This window comes from Canis lupus, chromosome 18 (assembly GCF_011100685.1).
Source record: "Canis lupus familiaris isolate Mischka breed German Shepherd chromosome 18, alternate assembly UU_Cfam_GSD_1.0, whole genome shotgun sequence".
Classification (NCBI taxonomy): domain Eukaryota; kingdom Metazoa; phylum Chordata; class Mammalia; order Carnivora; family Canidae; genus Canis; species Canis lupus.
Genome location: NC_049239.1, coordinates 15,421,912 through 15,440,719, shown reverse-complemented (window position 1 = coordinate 15,440,719; position 18,808 = coordinate 15,421,912). Strand labels below are relative to the sequence as shown.

General features: G+C 37.9%; 1 protein-coding gene across 20 annotated transcripts in view; it reads right to left on the bottom strand.

Moving 5' to 3' along the window:
- The window catches only part of SRPK2 (SRSF protein kinase 2), a 248,782-nt gene that overhangs the window by 90,945 nt on the left and 139,029 nt on the right, over window positions 1-18,808 (bottom strand). Inside the window, exon 1 of one of the 20 annotated variants that reach the window (XM_038562759.1) lies at window positions 13,171-13,208. The exons of 18 other annotated variants lie outside the window; for them this stretch is intronic. In XM_038562759.1, the coding sequence (XP_038418687.1) occupies window positions 13,171-13,193 (23 nt within the window). In that variant the 5' untranslated portion in view covers window positions 13,194-13,208. Of the gene's footprint in view, window positions 1-2,943; window positions 3,099-13,170; window positions 13,209-18,808 lie in introns of those variants that run through there. One more of the 20 variants, XM_038562757.1, reaches the window with a different exon arrangement.

The window sequence follows — 18,808 nt, the reverse complement described above, 5'->3', positions numbered from 1 at the left end:
GGATGGAGAACAGAGCCAGAAGGAGGACGAAGGGCTTTCAGAGAAAACTTACTTCTCTTTTAGTTTATCTCAGTTTGAGAGGACTATGGGACGCCCAGCAGTGTAGGAATACAGTGGGTTGCTTGGTGTGTAGAATCTATAGCTAAAAAATCAAGATTTGGGCTGTAAATAGAAGTAGAGGTCATGAGCAAGCAGATGGTAGCTACAGCCTTTTCAAGCACATGAGAATACCAAGGAGAAATGAACAAAAAAGCACCCAAGGCAGAGCACCAGTTAATAATCCATAGCAATAACCATAATATAATCGCCAATATAAATCCCATGTATTTTACATACATTTTTAAAGAATATACATATGTATAAAAACCTCCTATAAACCTACCTTTAAAAAAAATAAATAAACCTACCTTTTACATTAAGATGAGCTATACACTAAAAAAAACAAGAAGAAAAAAACTAGCAAACCTAGGACCCATTTATGCTATCTACAAGTTCTGTTTTTGGCCAATATGAAGTCAAATGGGTACAGGATAAATTGCTACAAATAAAGAACTGTCTACTGAGACTTGTAGGTTGATGAAACTTACTATAACCACTCATGATTGCCTCATGCTACTCAGGAAATAATGCAACATATACCACTTCAGACAAGGCTTCTGCAAAGTTCCATAAGTTCTAAATCTAAAAGCAACTGCAATTATACAATTCAGTAGCCACTAGCCAAGTCAATTAAAACTGAGTAAAATTTAAAACTCAGTTCTTTAGTCATCTAGCTTCATTTCAAGCACTCAACAGTCACATACAGCAGGTGGCTATGGTATTAGGCAGTGCAAATTCAGAACATTTTCATCACCACAGAAAGTTCAACTGTACAACACTGCTATATGCAATATTCTAGCAGCATGAACTTCTTCCAGCATATCATTATTTTTAATAGGTAAATATGATTAACTAAAAGAGTATGGAACATTCTTCTATACAGCCCACTACTAGAAGTTTGAAAAATAAGCTGTATGGGACACCTGGGTGGCTCGGCGGTTTGGCGCCTGCCTTCAGCCCATGGAGTGATCCTGGAGACCTGGGATTGAGTCCCGCATGGGGCGCCCTGCATGGAGCCTGCTTCTCCCTCTGCCTGTGTCTCTGCCTCTCTCTGTGTCAGAAAGAAAGAAAATAAGAAAGGAAGAAAGTAAAGGAAGAAAAAAAGAAAAGAAAAGAAAAGAAAAGAAAAGAAAAGAAAAGAAAAGAAAAGAAAAGAAAGAAAAGAAAAGAAAAGAAAAGAAAAGAAAAGAAAAGGAAGAAGAAAAGGAAGAAAAGAAAAGAAAAAAGAAAAAGAAAAAGAAAGAAAAGAAAAGAAAAGAAAAGAAAGAAAAGAAAAGAAAAGAAAAGAAAAGAAAAGAAGGTGTAAAATTATAAACAGGGAGGGTATGGAACCAGGCACCTAGGATTAGCCAATGAGATGGACTTGGGATACCTTATCTTGTATGTCTTCAGATTAGAGGGGAAATCCTCCCTGAGTATTTGTGATCTCATGCTTCTCCACATGCAGAGTTAGCATTTGAATTTACTGTCATACCTACCCCATCCTGGAAATTTACCCAAGAAATTTAGAGTGCTTCTAGGTCATTGCCATCTGAAGGCTCCTAGAAGAAGTAAAAACAAATCTTCTTGGGAGAAATGTACCCTCAATCAGGGCTCCTTGGGATTCTCAGTGATTAAGCCTGTGGAAATGTAATTTAACAATTTTTTTTTCAAATCATCATATAAATAAGGAAACAACACTCTATGAGCAAGCCAAAGGAAATAATCAACAAAAAGAGATTTCAGATACTGTATTTTGTAATATAGAATATAAAATAAGTATGTCCATAATGTTGATAGAAATAAAGGATGGAAACTAAAACATGAGCAGGGGGAAAAAAAACCTTAAAATACATTGAATTGATTAGACCATAAACAGACCGGAAGACGGATCTAAAAAAATCACCTAGAAAAGATCACAGGAAAGATAGTGAGACTGAAAATATGAAAGAAAGACTAAGACCTGGAGTAGAGAGTGAGAAGGTCTAACCTATGTAATATTTGGGTTCTTGAAAAAGGGAGAAAATGGAGGAGGGACACTATTAGAAGAAATAAGAGCTAAGAATTCTCCAGAACTTATTAAAAACGTAAGTTCTCAGATTGGGAAAGCATAAAGTGTGCCAGATAAAAAGAAGTCAAAATAGAATAAAACTGAAGAACCTTAAAACAAAGATTTAAAAAAAAAAAAAAAAAGGAGGAAAAACAGCCAGATTTCCTACGCAGAATGACAATCGCACACTGAACCTCTCAAAAGAAAGAACTCAATTTGCCAAACAACAGTAGTGTGAGATCATTTAAGTGTTAAGAGCCAGTAACTATATTCTCAGCTGTATAATTGGCTAAAGAAAATATATACATCAGCACACCCACTGGGATGAGTCCTCTCTGCTCCTGATACTCTGAGATGGAAAGCACACCAGTGCCGCCAGGGTCGGGGGTGGTACCAACTGCAAAGGGGCACAAGGCAACTTGTGGTGCCCATCAGTATTACCTCACCATTGTGGTTCTCACTACACCATGTATGTGTACATTGGTCACAACTCTGAACTGTATACCTTAAACTGGTAAATTTTTACTTGATGTAAATTATACATTAATAAAGCTGATGGGGGAGAGGGGAAGACCATCACTGCTGCCAAGGAGTTTCCCCTGTGAAATGCTCTTAACACAAGCTCCCATCATACCCCAGCTAGTTAAGGTCTGGTGCTCTTCACTACCAAATATACTGCCCACCCTTCAGTTATTGACATCGACAGACAGGACAATCGGTCCTGACCTCTGCCACCTAGGTTCAGATGACTTGCTACCTTCTGAAGAAAAGGGGAAGAAACCAAAACTTCAGAGTTGAACACAGAAGAGGCTTACCTAAGGTGGAACAGAAATTCAAAACATAAGGCGGTGCTAAGGCTGGCACCCATGAAAGCAAATACTACAAATGACGGTCTCTTGCATTCACAGACAACGCAGTCCCATTTCAGTGCCAGTTTATCCAATAACTGAAGACTGTCTTGAAAAACATCAAACTCACAGCTGTGACAGGGCAAGGACTAAAGAACTCTTAGTCCGAGCACCTCACCAACTCAGATCAAATAGAATGCAGAGACTGGGATATTCTCTCCCCTTCCCTGTGTCATAAATTTTGTGATTCTATCCTGCAGTTCCAAGTTCTGCTTGATTTCCCAAGTAGTGGGAAAGTACCTCATTTATGTGTTCAAGAAATATTTACTGAACTCGATTTTATTGCTAAAATGAGTAAAATATGTATCTTTATTCATGAACCAGAAGTATAATAGATTATATCAGACAGGTGTAAAAATAAAAATATAAAACAAGGCAGACATTGGTCTGAAAAGATTGTTTGCTTAATTAACTCACAAGGTATTCAAGTTATACAGATTTCCAATACTGTTATAAGGTCCAGGGGATACAATGACAAGAACAAAACATGCAACAATGTTCTCTGGTCAGGTGGGTCCCAAGGAACGCTTAGAGAAAAGAGTAACAATTGAGGTTCACCGGTGAGGAAGAAAAAGTGGTAGCTAGGGAAAGGACTCTCAGGGCAAGAGAATTGTGTGAATGACCATACGTATGACAGCAGGAAAAGGCTTGTTCAGTTTTGCTGGCGTATAAGGTACCCACAGGAGAATACTGGCAGAAATCCTATGAAGAGGGACGCCTGGGTGGCTCAGTGGTTGAGCGTCTGCCTTCAGCTGAGGGTGTGATCCCGGAGTTCTGGGATCGAGTCCCACATCGGGCTCCCCGTGTCTCTGCCCCTCATGAATAAATAAATAAAACCTTTAAAAGAAAATTTAAAAAAAATCCTATGAAGAAAGGTTAGGACCAGATTTTGACACCCTTGAAGGATGTTGAGTTTATTTCTGGTAAGATATAAATGCCATGCAACGTTTAATCTGTTTTTATTTTAGAAGATGTAACACAACAGTTCTTAAAGAAGATTATATACACCAAAATCAATGGGGAAGGTTTTTCAAAAAAAAAAAAAAAAAGGCCTAAAACCAGGAGACTGTGACTCAGTAGGTCTGGAATGTGTCCTGGACACTAGTCACTAGGAGACTGGTACACACCCACGGTTAGGAATCACTGCTATAAGGAGTCATTATTGCCTCTAACAGGTGTCTACCAGTAATGCACTCAAATGTGCTTATGATTCACAGTTGACTGCTGAACAATGTGGGTGATAGGGTCATCAACTTCTGTGCAGTACAAAATCTGCGTGTAATTTCTGACTCCCCAAAAACTTGACTACTGCTGACCAGAAGCTTTACTTGTAACACAGTCAATTAACAGATATTTTCTATGTTACACTTATTATAATATTGTATTCTTACAATAACGAAAGCTGGGACAAAAATATCAAAATCATAAGGAAAATACATTTACAGTACTATATTATACTTTAAAAAAAAAAAGATCTGTGCAAGTTGACCTGTGCAGTTCAAACCCATGTCATTCAAGGGTCAACTGTACAGGCAAATAGATACAAACAGACATAAACAAAGAAAGGCTGATACAAATAAAAAATTATAATCCTCCAAAAGACCTCAGGAAATGTACCTACCCTTTAATCAATGCATATTTTTAATTTTTAAAAATTTTTAAAGATTTTATTTATTTATGAGAAAGAGAGAGAGAGAGAGAGAGGCAGAGACACAGGCAGAGGGAGAAGCAGGCCCCATGCAGGGAGCCCAATGTGGGACTCGATCCCAGGACTCCAGGATCATGCCCTGAGCTGAAGGCCGGGGCTAGACCGCTGAGCCACCCAGGGATCCACAATGCATATTTTTAAAAATGTTTCTTCTCTAATCACAGTCTGTTTTCAATCACTCCAAGTAAAAGCAACTTTTCGTTAATTCCGTTAAAGTATAAATACTTAAATCCTTATGTTTTAAAGTTAAAACTCAGAAACCATAGCTAAAGAATGTCTAATTTAAACATGTCTGATTAATGGCATATGCTTTTCCTGTCTTTCCAATAATAATTAAAAAAAGAAAACAAGAAAACCCACAAGAATAAAGAAAGCGAAAATTGAGGAAGAGTAACAAGAAATTCAACAATGTTCATAGAAAACAGTGAATGGAGGAGATAACCAGCAGGAAGAACATAAGCAGCTACAACCACAAGTCACTGCAGACATAGACACTGACCAGAAACCTGTCCAGCCTGGAATCACAGGAGCCTCAACACTAGGACGGGGGCAGGGGTAGGGGTGGGGGTGGGGGGTCTGCGGGATACACAGAGAACAGCTGGATGGAGCCCGGGCTCGCTCTCACCCTCAGAGTAGCCAGATTACAACTGCTCCTGAGGTGAAGACTAGACATTATGGAGACACTAGGCACAGAGGACACGGTACGGTATGAAAAGGGAGGATCTCAGACTCCTTCATCCCAAAGGATCTTGCTCCCAAAACACAAGCCCAGCTCCTCCCTCTTCCCCTGAGCAGGAGTCTAGAGAATTCTTTATCGGAGAAACTGATTAGCCCCACCCAGGCCAAAGTCACTTACAATTACAATAGGATTTTTTTTCTCATCCTTCTCTTCATGCTTTTTCTGCGATATGTAAGAAGAGCATTAGCGTGTCACCCATGGTATTCTCCCCTGATGACAGTCAATCAACAACTCAAGCCAGGTTCCTTCCAGTCTCTCCAGGGCTGGGTGGTGGGTGACTCTCATCAAGGTAAGATGCTATAGTAGATGACCAAGGACAAGAGCTCAGCCTTAGTGTCTATGTACCTTACACAGGTGCTTACTAAGACAGACAATTAAATATATGCTGAAAGAAAAGTCAAAACTGAAAAGGTTTATACCTGCTACTTTCTAAATCATTACACCTATAATACTGATTTCCTTATCTTACAACTGATTCTGAACTTCAATGGAATCACAGAAATTTTCTGAATTAAAGAATATATTTCCTAGTCCTTTCTTTCCCCCCAAATATGCAGCAAATAATGAGGTTCATTTGAAAATAAGAAAATATGTTGAAAAGATACTATTTCTATACATTAGAAATTCATGAGTAAAGAATCTCACTAATGACTCAGTCACAAACTGGTTACAAGAACAGGCGAAAATTTCCAACTAGTGTATACCTAAAGGTATACAAGCTAAATAATCTATTCATTACTACTTATTAGGGAGAATTTTAGGAACTCAAATAATAGGTTATTTAAATCCTGAAAAATTAAGTAAGATTTCGTTTAAATGATTTATGTTTTCAGGTCAGCAGACAGAAAGCTAAATACAGTCACCCCTCAAAAGACGGAGTTTAATTAATGCTTTATACACTACATGCTTGAAGTGATCTTGTTTCTCCTCGCGGAGCCATTTATAGTTGAGACAGTTTGACTTGTGATACCTAGCTAAAATATTAGCTCTTTCAGTAGTTTGTTAGTATATGAAATACATCACTAAAAGAATCCAAAACTAGCACACCATTCCAATAGAATTTTAATACAATGTTTTCACTACAATTCACCTTAACTGCTTGTGTCCATCAAGACACCAGATTCTCTGCATTAACTGTATCATCCCAGACTGGACAATTTGTTTCAATTGGTATCTTGAAATGTTTAAAATGTTTTAGAAGAACACTGTAGGAGAAACAGCAATCACAACAAGTGCCAATAGTAATCTTTTGATAATGGTGAGAAATAGAGTAGAAATTGATAAAATTATAAATCCTTAAAGTATTTGCAGTATTTAGTTGGTAGAGTCAGAAAATGAATTTCATGTGAGTGAATTAGTGTAAGAGTTTACTAATCCCGCTCACCATTTTTTGACCAAATTTAAAAGTCTCAAAATCATATTATATACTTTACAATTTATATGCTATATAGGCCTTTATATACTTGCCTTTACTCTTTGGCTCCAGACAAGCATTTCCACCAGCCTGCTGAACTGGTGCACAGAAACCTGGACATTTCTTCTAGGATCTCAAACCAACATCACGCCAAAGCCTACTTTCGCCCCAACCACACCTGTTTGTCAAGGTCAATGCCCAGAAGCATTCTTTGATGACTCCCCTGAAGCCCAATGCCGCTCCTCTTATGATACACATCCCTTAATCACACCCCTGCGCTAAACATCATTATCCGCCATCCATCTCTGATGGTCCAGGTCCCTCCCCGTTCAATCCCACCTTCCTTTACCAGAGCTACCTTGTCAAATTAGAGATACAAGCTGTGCCATTTCTGGTTGAAAAGTAGTATTTCTTTTTCTTCAGATAACAAACATTTTCTTCATTAAAAATATATAAATCACAGAACTACAGAGAAACTATTTACAGTCCTAGTGTCCAGAGATAAACCATAGTATCTCCATATATATCCCCCTAACCTTTAACCATGTATACTTTACATAACTTGAGGCCATTCTTTTCATGAGCATTGTCTCCCGTCTTCAAAAACTCTCTAAATGTCATTTTATAATAGGCATAGACTACTTCATGACACCTATCTACAAAATTATATAACCATTCCTTTTTCTCAAGCCTTGAGACACTATATATAATAATGCTTAAAAATATCTTTGGTCAGACAACTTTCCCTACATCTACATTATTTTCTTGGGACACAGTCTCAGGAGTAAACTACCAGATCAAAGATTACAGGCTCCTAAAAACCAAACATACTGCCAAACTGCTGCACAGAAATCTTTTACACACTTCACTCAGCATCAGGGAGTGGCTGTACTGGTAGCCTTAACTGCTTAGGATGGGCTCTCTCGCACACACTCTACCGCAGACATTTCAGCAATAGAAGACTGTTTCCTTACAGTAACGTAGTGTTACATGCTATGCCTAAGAACAATAAAAGAATCATAATTAACGAAGTTTGTAACTCAATATTTGAAGTAAAATTTGATCTAACAATTGCTGAAGACAATATTCTAACAATTTAGTAAGCATTTTAAGCAGAAAACTTTAACAGCAAAAACACTGGTGAGTTTTAAAACGTTTTTTTAAACATACTTCAGTATCTATTCTGAGTATTGCGAACTCTTTAAACACTGTTCCCCACATTTCTTATAAGTTTTTCACCATTACTTATATTTTTGAGAGAGAACATTTTGATATAAATACAGAGCCAGAATCCATAATAATATGAATTCCAAAACATAATTCTAAAAGACTTCCACTTATATGCAACAATAGCCACATGAACAATTTACTACATAGGTCTGTGTCTGTTTCATCATGAACAAGACAGATAATGGCCCCTAACCTCCTGGAGTATTTTGCTGGATCTACACTGGAATTAGAACACAGAAGCTTCTATTTGTAATTCCAATGGTGGGAAAAGCCAGCTAAACTTTAATTACTGCCATGAGCCAGGCATTATCTAGATGCTTTCACATTTATTCAAATACACTTTAAAGACTGATTTCTTAAAAAGCACAAACAGCACAGAAGAAACTTTCACCACTGATGCATTTATTCTTTGTGCAAAATGACCCGGCTGTAAGGCGAAGTGGTTGCACTGACCTGCACACAGACCCCACAGAGGACCTGCCAGTCCAGAAAAGACATGAGACCATGATACCTCACAACCTTATCTCCACTTGCCCAGAATGGGCTCAAGGGCAATAATTTCAAAAAGATCTGTGTTTCTCTTCAGCTTAAAAAAACAAACAAAATAACCTGCAACAACTATCCTTTGCTGTTGCCTTCCAGGTCCTTTTCCGAACATCATCAAAAATGAAAAAGCATCTTCCAAAGAGGTTCCTGATGGTCTGACCTGTCACAGGCTGTCCACATTTCAATAATCCAGGCACAAGATGGAACTGAAGGCCCTTCCTTCGCAATCTGTCCTGCCACAACTCTGCACCAGAGTGCCCCAAGTCTAAGTATATCTCCCACCTCGGTGCAGCCTTCTGCTTTATGGAAGCCGTTCTTCCTCATTCTATCTTGACAAATTATACTCTTCCTTCCACCATCAAGTCCTATTTGATCGCCTCCCTGTGAAATGTCTGTGTCCTCCAAGATGTGAGGACAGGGCCTCCTGCATCCTGCTGGCACGTTAATTAACTGCAGACACATTCTGCTCTCCCGCTTGCAGGTTTAAGCACCACCTCCGACCACCCCACTCCTGGTTCCACGCCTTGCATACTGCAAAACTTCACTACTCTGTGTTCTTACTCTGTCTCTTAGGTAGTTGAGATGAAAACAACAGAACCCTGGATAATGGAGCTCTTGTTCCACAGGTACTCTGAAGACAGCAAATATGCAAACCTTTAATATTTTCTCAAATTTAAAAACATGAAATTATTTCCTTATTTCTTAAAATCATCTACTAAATCCTTTTCTACCCTTAATTTTTAAAAATAAAATTCCATACACAATAAAATTATTACCTTATAATTCCAGATAATATATGTATGGGAATTTAAACAAACAAAAAAGGAGACACCTGGGTGGCTCAGTGGTTGAGCCAGGTCTGCCTTTGGCTCAGGGAGTTCCACATCAGGCTCTGCAGAGAGCCTGCTTCTCCCTCTGCCTCTGTCTCTGACTCTCCCTGTGTGTGTCTCATGAATAAATAAAATTTTCAAAAATGGTAATAAACAAACCAAAAAGTTTTATCTGAAAATCACATCAGTGCTTTATTAAATCACCTGACGAGTGAAGGGTTCAACACCAAAGGGCTCATGCTATCCTAATATTTTAAGGGAGCATTCTAAGTCACTTAATTTAATCCTGCTCATGAGAACCACTGCCTGTCTTCTAACTCTACGTAAAAATACATTTTAGGAGTGACATTTTATCTTCATAAAGTAGCAGTTGAACTTCAAAAGACACTAAAAACTGTGAGATTCAAGTTCTCAGTATGTTGGCCATGGTATACTTTCATTCAACAAATATTTATTAAAGACCAACCATGTGCAAAGGGGGAGAAAATCCGATGACAAGCACAGAGCTACACCTGTCTGCAACAGTACTGACTACTAACATGTCATCTTTGAAGATTCTTAAGTAACAGTTCCAACATAAAAACACAGATATCGAGAAGCCAAGTTGGTTTCCATTTCACTAGCAGGTGCATCCCAACACGTTCCTACAGAAAAACAGTTTATATGTATAGTGTCGGTTGGAACAGTCAACTTTGGATTTTATCAAACTCCTTTCATGTGCAAAGGAGGACAATAAAGTAATAAAAGAATAAATGCAAAACCAGTTTCTGGAAACCAACTGCAGCGAAAACAGAAGGGGCGTCTGGGTGGCTCAGTGGTTAAGTGCCTTCGCCTGAGGTCGTGGTCCTGGGGTGAAGGAATTGAGTCCCACATCAGGCTCTCTGCAGGGAGCCTGCTTCTCCCTCTGCCTATGTCTCTGCCTCTCTCTGTGTGTCTCTCATGAATAAAAAAATAAAAGCTTAAAAAAAAAAAGTAAAGTAAAATCCTAAATTAAAATTACAGACCGAAGATGGTGAACAATTAAAAATTCTTATAATGTTTGGGGAAGCCTGGGTGACTCAGTCGGTGAAGCATCCATCTGTTGATCTCAGGACCGTGAGTTCAAGACCCACATTGGGCTCCATACCAGGCATGGAGCCTACGTTAAAAAAAAAAAAAAAAAAAATTCTTATAATGTTTGAAAAAGCTAACTCATAAAACAAAAATCCTCCAACAGATTAATCCAATACCTAGCAGTACATCTAAAAGTTCTATAAATACATATAAATTATATCATAAGGCAAAACCAATTCCTATTATTATCTCAAGTGTCTGTATTACTATTCAAACAGGCTTTGTTATATAACCTTAATACCTTTCTTTGACCCATCTTTGATGTGAATATCACCTTTTTATTCAAAACCAAACTAAGGAGAAATACTACTCTGTAAACATAAAATAACTGATTATAAAATTTTAGTTTTAGTTCTTTTGAAATGGAATCAAGCAGAAATGATGAGCATAATCATCTTCCTATAGAAAACTTGACTTACTAATAAGTTCTCTGCATTCACCAGCTATAAGCTAACCCAACTCTTCTGTTTCCCCTTCCAGGTAAGACCACCACTAGGTACACACCTCAGTGGTGAACAGGGAAACTAGGAGTTACCCTCAGCACCAGCCCCTGCCCCTGCATCTGATCAGACAACAACAAACGGACTCCTTCCCCCATGTGCATACATTCTCCTCTTTCCCCTCTTTCACTACCCTGCTCTGTTTAAGCCACAAACACCCCAAAACAGAATCATTACATGTCCCTCAGCTTCCGCTCACCCAAATCCGTCCCAACTATAGTACAGAAAGAAAAAGATCCTTCAAAAATACAAATTTGATCTCATCATTCCTTCCTTTTTAAAACCCTTATCCCTTGAGATAAAGCAAAAATATTCCTAACATGATGATCTGGCTCCTGCTTACTAATCTAGCCTCACCTCAATACCTCTGCTCCTTTTCTCCCCCCCTCGTTTATTATATTATATTCCACTACATGAAAGATACAAAAAAAGGTATGCCCATCTGCAATGTGAACAAACTGTAACAGTCACACTTGTTTCATATCTTTTTAGACTAAAGACGAACTTATCATAGCTAGACTTGAGGACCCGCAATTCCTCCCCTCACCCTTCTACAGGCTCAAAATTAAGATTCATCATTCCTACACATATTCTTATACTTTAGCCACGTTCTTGGATGTATCACTTTCTGTCACTACAAACATGCTAAAATTGTCATGCATTTCTCCCTATACACACGCACAAGAGATTCCCAAAAGCAGTCTCTGCCAAGCTATACTCGGTAACTCGTGAAATCAATGCACAGGTCATGGCAGTATTTTATTAAAAACAGAATAATGTAGAAAAGTATGTCTCATTTAGTAGGAGTATTATTTCTTTAAACAAATTTCAGTTCTGAAACATGGATACACATGGATCTGTGTATGCACTGGGTCAAAAAGAATAGAAAACCCACTGCTTGAAAGTGTATACCTACAAGTAAAAACTCTCATCAACAGGCCATGTACAAGTACAACTTCAACTCTGATACACTGGTAATTTAGATGATTATCTACCTGGAAATTTTCTTTAAGGCACAAGGTAGAACTCTGGTTTAACGTATCCCATATGGATAACCAATTGTCCTAGCAGAATTTGCAAACTAATAACTTCCACACAATAAATACGGTGCCCTTTCTCATTTTATGAGTCCATTAAAAAAAAGAGGAGGGGGGGTGGGGTAAGGGGCAAAGAGAGAGAGAGAGGTAGAAAGAGAATCTCAGGCAGACTGTGTGCTGAGAGCAAAGCCTGATGTAAGGCTCAATCCTAGGACCCCAAGATAATGACCTGAGCTGAAATCAAGAGTCCGATGCTCACCCGACTGAGACACCCAGGTGCCCTGATACTAGGTGCTTTTATGTCCTCCATAATACTCTGTCATTGTCTCCAAAAAGGCCATGCACAGTTTTTGTTAGAGTTATTTCTAGGAATTCAGAGTCTCTATTCGTTCTTCAAAAAAACACTTTAACTGGCTTCAAGTACCCCATGAATATACCCCTCACTTGTCATACAGTTACGGTCAGCTCAAGTTTCAGCTTGCCACCTTCTTCCATTTTGGAACGTGCAGAATTCTAAATCGAACTGCAAACTGCCAGTTAAAATACATCTTGCCATTGTCCCTGTTTTTGTTCACAAAACTTGGTATGTTTATCTACTATTTATAGTGAACTACACATCCTCCCTGGCCCAAAGAAGTTTCAAATGTTTACTTGCTAAATCAAAGTTAAGCCTCTCATGAGGAAAAAAACTAATCTCAAGATGCACATGAGCTAAAATATAAAGAGGGTGTTAAAATATCAAATCAAGTGATTCCCTTTCCTTTCTGAAGCTTTCATAATCATGGTAATGAAGTTAAATTTACCTAGAACACTGCCACCATCCAAAAACTGTCAATAAAATTTGGCTTGCTTTTCTGTCTGTAAAGACAGTGGGTAATTTATTTAAGACTAGCAACTAGTACTCTCCATTTGCCCTGGACAATCACTGGTGCTATCATCCTTGGAGCAGGCTACAGCGAGATGCCAACCAGCAGTTAGGATCATCTGCCCTAGTAACTTTCTATTTAAGATTCATACTTCAAACCACGAGTTGTTCCCATCTGTTCCAGGTCCTAGATGAAGTGTGGCAGGGAGTGCTTCCCATCATCCATCAGTCTGTAACGGTTAACAGCCACCTTACCTCCCAAAGCTGCTCTTAAGCATGACACACAGCCTGTATATTTTCACTCAGAACACCTAAAACCTTCTAAATTTGGTGAAAAATCTGCCCAGCCATCTTTTCTACATTGTAATTATAGATACAGAAATTTAATTTATTTATAAAGTTTAATAAGCTCCATATAGAAAACAACCACTCTTAAGACTAAAGAATATAGAAAATACATGCAGTAAAAATATTTGCCAAAAATATATTGTACTTCTTTCTTATAACAATTTTCTTATAGCTGAACTCATACTTCCACACTGAATGCAGAGCCCAATGCCGGGCTCAATCCCACAATCCTGAGATCACCACTTGAGCCAAAATCAAGAGTCAGACACCCAACTGAATGAGCCAGCCAGGCAACCCAAAGTTAACTATAAAACTAAGAACTTCTAATGAGTCTCAGAATCTAAAGGTCTTCAAAATATGGTAATAAATATGCCAAAATATTAAATCTATTTTATTTTTTAATGGTTTTTAAGGGTTTTTTGTTTTGTTTTGTTATTTTAGTAATCTCACTGCAACATGGGGCTCAAACATACAATCCAGAGTCCTGTACTCTTCTGACTGAGCCAGCTGGGTGCCCCTAAATCTATTTTACATAAAATAAATACAAAATCTTATTTGCCTGTGAACTATTTAGGGATTATATATTTCCCAATATACAAAAATGAAAGTTTTTTTGCTTGATTAAAAACCAAAACATTGTGTATGTGTTCAAGGAAGAAATAAAAATTCAAGATTTAAAAAGATTTCCATGTCACCAGCAGCAAAGACCTTCCCCTCAAAAAGTAAGTTCCCCCTCACCACCATCCAAGTTTGGGTTAAGTCAAAAAGAATATCCTGATTAGGATAAAAGGGTAAAAGAGCAGTGACTGCTTTCATCTGCACCAAGAGCAAATCACTTCTCACCTCTTCACTTCCTCTATCCTTCTGTGTTAAATTACCAGACACCTTAGTGGCGAGTGGTGAGAACTGTGACTGTTAACTGCTGCCTGGTCCTTTTTCCCCTAGAATCAAAGGCACCATAACTCCCAAACTCAATAACTGAAAGCAAATAAAGTCTTACAACTCAGTAATAAAAAAGATAAATGACTCAATTTAAAATTGAGCAAAAGATCTTAACAGACATTTCTCCAAAGACGATAAACAAGTGGCCAATAAGCACATGATGATAAGTAATGATGCTCAACATCATTAGCCATCGGGGACATAAAAATAAAAACCACAGTGAGATACCACTTCACACCCAATAGGATGGCTATAATAACAATTAAATAAAAGCTAATAACAAGTGTTGGCAAGGATGTGGAAAAATTGGAAATCTCTTACACTGCAAGTGGAATGTAAGTAAGTACAGCAACTTTGGTAAACAGTCTGGAAGTTTCTACAGAAGCTGAAACAAGCATTACCATATGACCTAGCAATTTAATTTCCAAGTATACTCAATAGAGGGGAAAAAAATGTTTTTACTCGAAAATTTGCACAGGAATGTTCATAGCAGAATTACTCAAAAGAGCCAAAAAGCAGAAATCCAAATGTCCATCAACTGATAAATGGATAAACAAAATGGAGTATTACTTAGCAGGAAAAAGGAATGAAAAATGAATATATGCTATAATATGGATGCACCCTGAAAATTATGGTAGTTGAAGACGACAATAACCAAAGACATGGTTCTATTTGTACAAAATTTCCAAAATGTGCAAATCCTTAGAGAAAAAAAAAAAAAAACAGATTATTGGTGGCCTAGGGCCGATGAGAAATGAGGAATGACTGGTACAGGGAACAGGATTTCTGTTCGGGGTGATGAAAATGCTCTAAATTTTACTGTAGTGATGGTTACACAATTGTGTGAATATACCAAAACCACTGACTTGAACTCTTTAAATAGGTGAACTATATGCTATGTGAATTATAGCTCGATGTTATGTATACACATTTTTAAGTAAAGTTTTTGGTTTTTTTTATTATTATTTATGATAGTCACACAGAGAGAGATGAGAGAGAGGCAGAGACACAGGCAGAGGGAGAAGCAGGCTCTATGCACCGGGAGCCCGACATGGGATTCGATCCCGGGTCTCCAGGATCGCGCCCTGGGCCAAAGACAGGCACTAAACCGCTGCGCCACCCAGGGATCCCTTAAGTAAAGTTTTAAAAGTACTATTACACAGCTTATCACTTGCTATTCAGCTTGCATTGTTCACTTGAGGCTTTATAAGGGGCGAGATGAGGCTACCAGCCAAATGAAGTAAGCCATGCAGTGAGCCAGAGAGCTTGACAAAAATCAGGAAGGATTTGAGCCTGGGATTTGACTGGACATTAGCCCCAGGCTTTTCCAGGAGTAAGAGACTTATGCTTCCCCAAATCCACATCCCTGAATTTGAAGACAATTCCCCAGCAATCCTCTCATAGAGCCCCAAAGTAAAGCATCTCTGTTATTCTATAACATCATCCAGGGAAATTTCAAGGTACCAAGACATCTATTATTTTTTACAGAAAAAAATATTATTTTTATATAAAATATCTAAATATAAAATATATAAAATATATAAAATATATAAAATATCTATTATTTTTCTACAGAAAATAGTTAAAGCACTGGTACACAATCAACAATGAGAATATAAGTCTGAAGAGTTTCACTGATTGAATGGACATTAGGGATGCACAATCCTTTTATCTTTTCTGTTTCCTCCCTTGGGTTCCAAGATAAAAAAGGGTTTTTTTTTGTTTTTTTTTAATGGTTTTCAGAAACACTTCATTATGAATTTGGAACAATTCAAACTCACCCTCAAATTCTGCAATACCCCCAAAGATCCTAAGGTCCCCTTCCAATGTTTAAAAATTCTCTTTCAACAATGAAACTATTCCTATTCCTGCACCTTCAAAAGCCACATTATGCCTCATCCAAGTTTTTCACAACTCAGAATCCATTATACATCACAGATATTCTTCACCTACCATCTAAATTTACCTCACTGCACTCTCAGGGTTCTCAAGAAATTTACGTATTTATCTACTAGTCAATTCAGAGACAGCTGCAAGAATACAAAACAAAACATGTTCACCTATTTTTCCACTTCCTAGTCCAGGCAGATACAAGAAAGAACATGAACTCCTGTGGCCATACCATCAGTATAAAAAATAACAAAAGTATTATATGTACTAACTACTGAGATTAAATGAGCGCTAGGTATCATCCTAAACTCTTAACATATGTTTACTCATTCAATCCTCTTTACAACACTATCATGGATATTATTATCCTCCATTTTACAGAATAGAAAACAGACCAACTTGATCTAAGCCTGGTAACTGGGGACCCAGAATCATATCAAGGAAAATAATGAAAGAAAAGTCCAACAAGAGCATATAACAAGTCTTAAAACTATAATTAATTCTCCCTATGCCACCCTCCTGTAGCCACCTTTCCTTTGAATTCATTATTATACCCTTACCTCATCTGCTGCCAAACAAACACCATATGCCACAGACCACAGGAAATCCCTCTAAAGGAAATTTTTCGTCTAGAATCTTTATTCCCATTAATTGAATCAGTAATTCTCAAGAGTAATTTTTAAGTACAGAATATACTATTAAGGAAAAATATTTTAGATTTTAATGCATTTTGTCACAGTTCTTCTGTTAATCAGGTAAAATATAAAAAGCACTAAAAATATAGTAATGCAATTCCTTCTCTTCCACATTGTGGAGTAGAAGGGGTAAAAATTGAGTAGCTACAAGCACACTTCATTGTACTTAATTATACAGAAAATGCAATGTCCTATGCTAATACAGAGCAGTTCTGAGAGGCTCAAGAAGTCTATTCACTTTCCTTTTCATTAAGAAAAAATATTTTAAAAAAGCACAGCAAACATCTCACAACCTACCTTTACTCTCAGAGAAATTAGGAAAGGGGAAATAATCGATACAGGCAAATTTCCACACCCACAGCTATTTTTAGTATTTTTAATCTACTACTTTAAACAAGGAAGGTTTTAATAACAGAAAAATATGAATCATGACCAAAACCAAACAGCCCAAGTTGGTATGGGCAAAGTGATCCAAGGAATGGATAGAGTTCACTACATGTAGAAAATTAACTTGCTAGAAGAATAGTACAGTGCCTGGATTTAGAGCTTTTGATTAGCACTTTGAAAATTTACATTTGAGGCTGCAAAGCCTCAAATCAACTCTCTGAAATCTCTCTCTCAAAACACGTTTAAAACAGAAATTTCTGGAGCACCTAGGTGGCTCAGTGGTTGAGGGTCTGCCTTTGGCTCAGGTCATGATTCAGGGTCCTAGGATTGAGTCCCACATCAGGCTCCCCATGGGGAGCCTGCTTCTCCCTCTCCCTGTCTCTCATGAATGAATAAAATTTTTAAAAAATTAAAAAAATGAATAAATAAAACAAATTTATGACACTCAACATCTAGATACTAAAGGGAATATGAAAGGTACAATATTAAGTTCTTTAGATGTGTGGGTAAGAAGCCCATAGACATGACATCAAAAGAGGATACCAAAACATCTTTTTGTTTACTTTGGAGGAAATTAATATATACAGTCATCTATCACTTTTATATAGAAACATTTCGGTTTCTGCCGATTAAATATAACTACTGTTCACAGAGGCAACAGCCTCTTTGCTGCCTTTTCACTGTGGAATTGATGCTAGAATGACACTGGCCCACCAACAGTTGTTTAAAAAGCTGGTACCCAAGAGAGCAAGAAAACTGCAGTGAGTTCAGCTCAACTAAGCAAGCATATAAACTACCCTAAAATGTGAAGGGACAGTGCTGCTTTAAAGCGCCTGCCTGCCTTTCTGCGCTAACATTCAGAAAATCCAGACATGTAGGTATCTCACCTTCACTGAATCAAACACATGGCCTTAAGCTTTGCTGTCACAGAGATAATTCTCTCCTTCCCTCTCATCCCACACTCTGCCCTACAGATGGAGAAGGAGTGCAGGAATAAAATTCTATAGTCAGGATCCATGATCGTTGAATAGGAATAGGTTCTGGTTAAATTAATGGATGGCACTGAGGCCATGAGGTAAGAAATGTCAAGGAACTTGGGCAGCCCAGGTGGCTCAGGGGTTTAGCGCCGCCTTCAGCTCAGGGCCTGATCCTGGACACTCTGGATAGAGTCCCACGTCGGGCTCCCTGCATGGAGCCTGCTTCTCCCTCTGCCTGTGTCTCTGCCTCTCTCTTTCTCTGTGTGTGTGTGTGTCTCTCATGAATAAATAAATAGAATCTTAAAAAAAAAAAAAATGTCAAGGAACCACACAGAGACCAAAAACATCTGAGTATACTATGGGTAAGAGTGGAAACAGAGGCAGTGAAGCAGAGTCACTGTCACAGGAATCTAGCCCAGGAGTCAAGGCAAAAAGAAAAAAAAAAGCAAAACAGCTTTTAATTGAAGAACTAAATGGTTGTGATGAACCTGATTAAGGACTTAGTGATCCAGGAAGGTTTCCAGGAGGTGTAGAATAGAACCGGGTCCTGA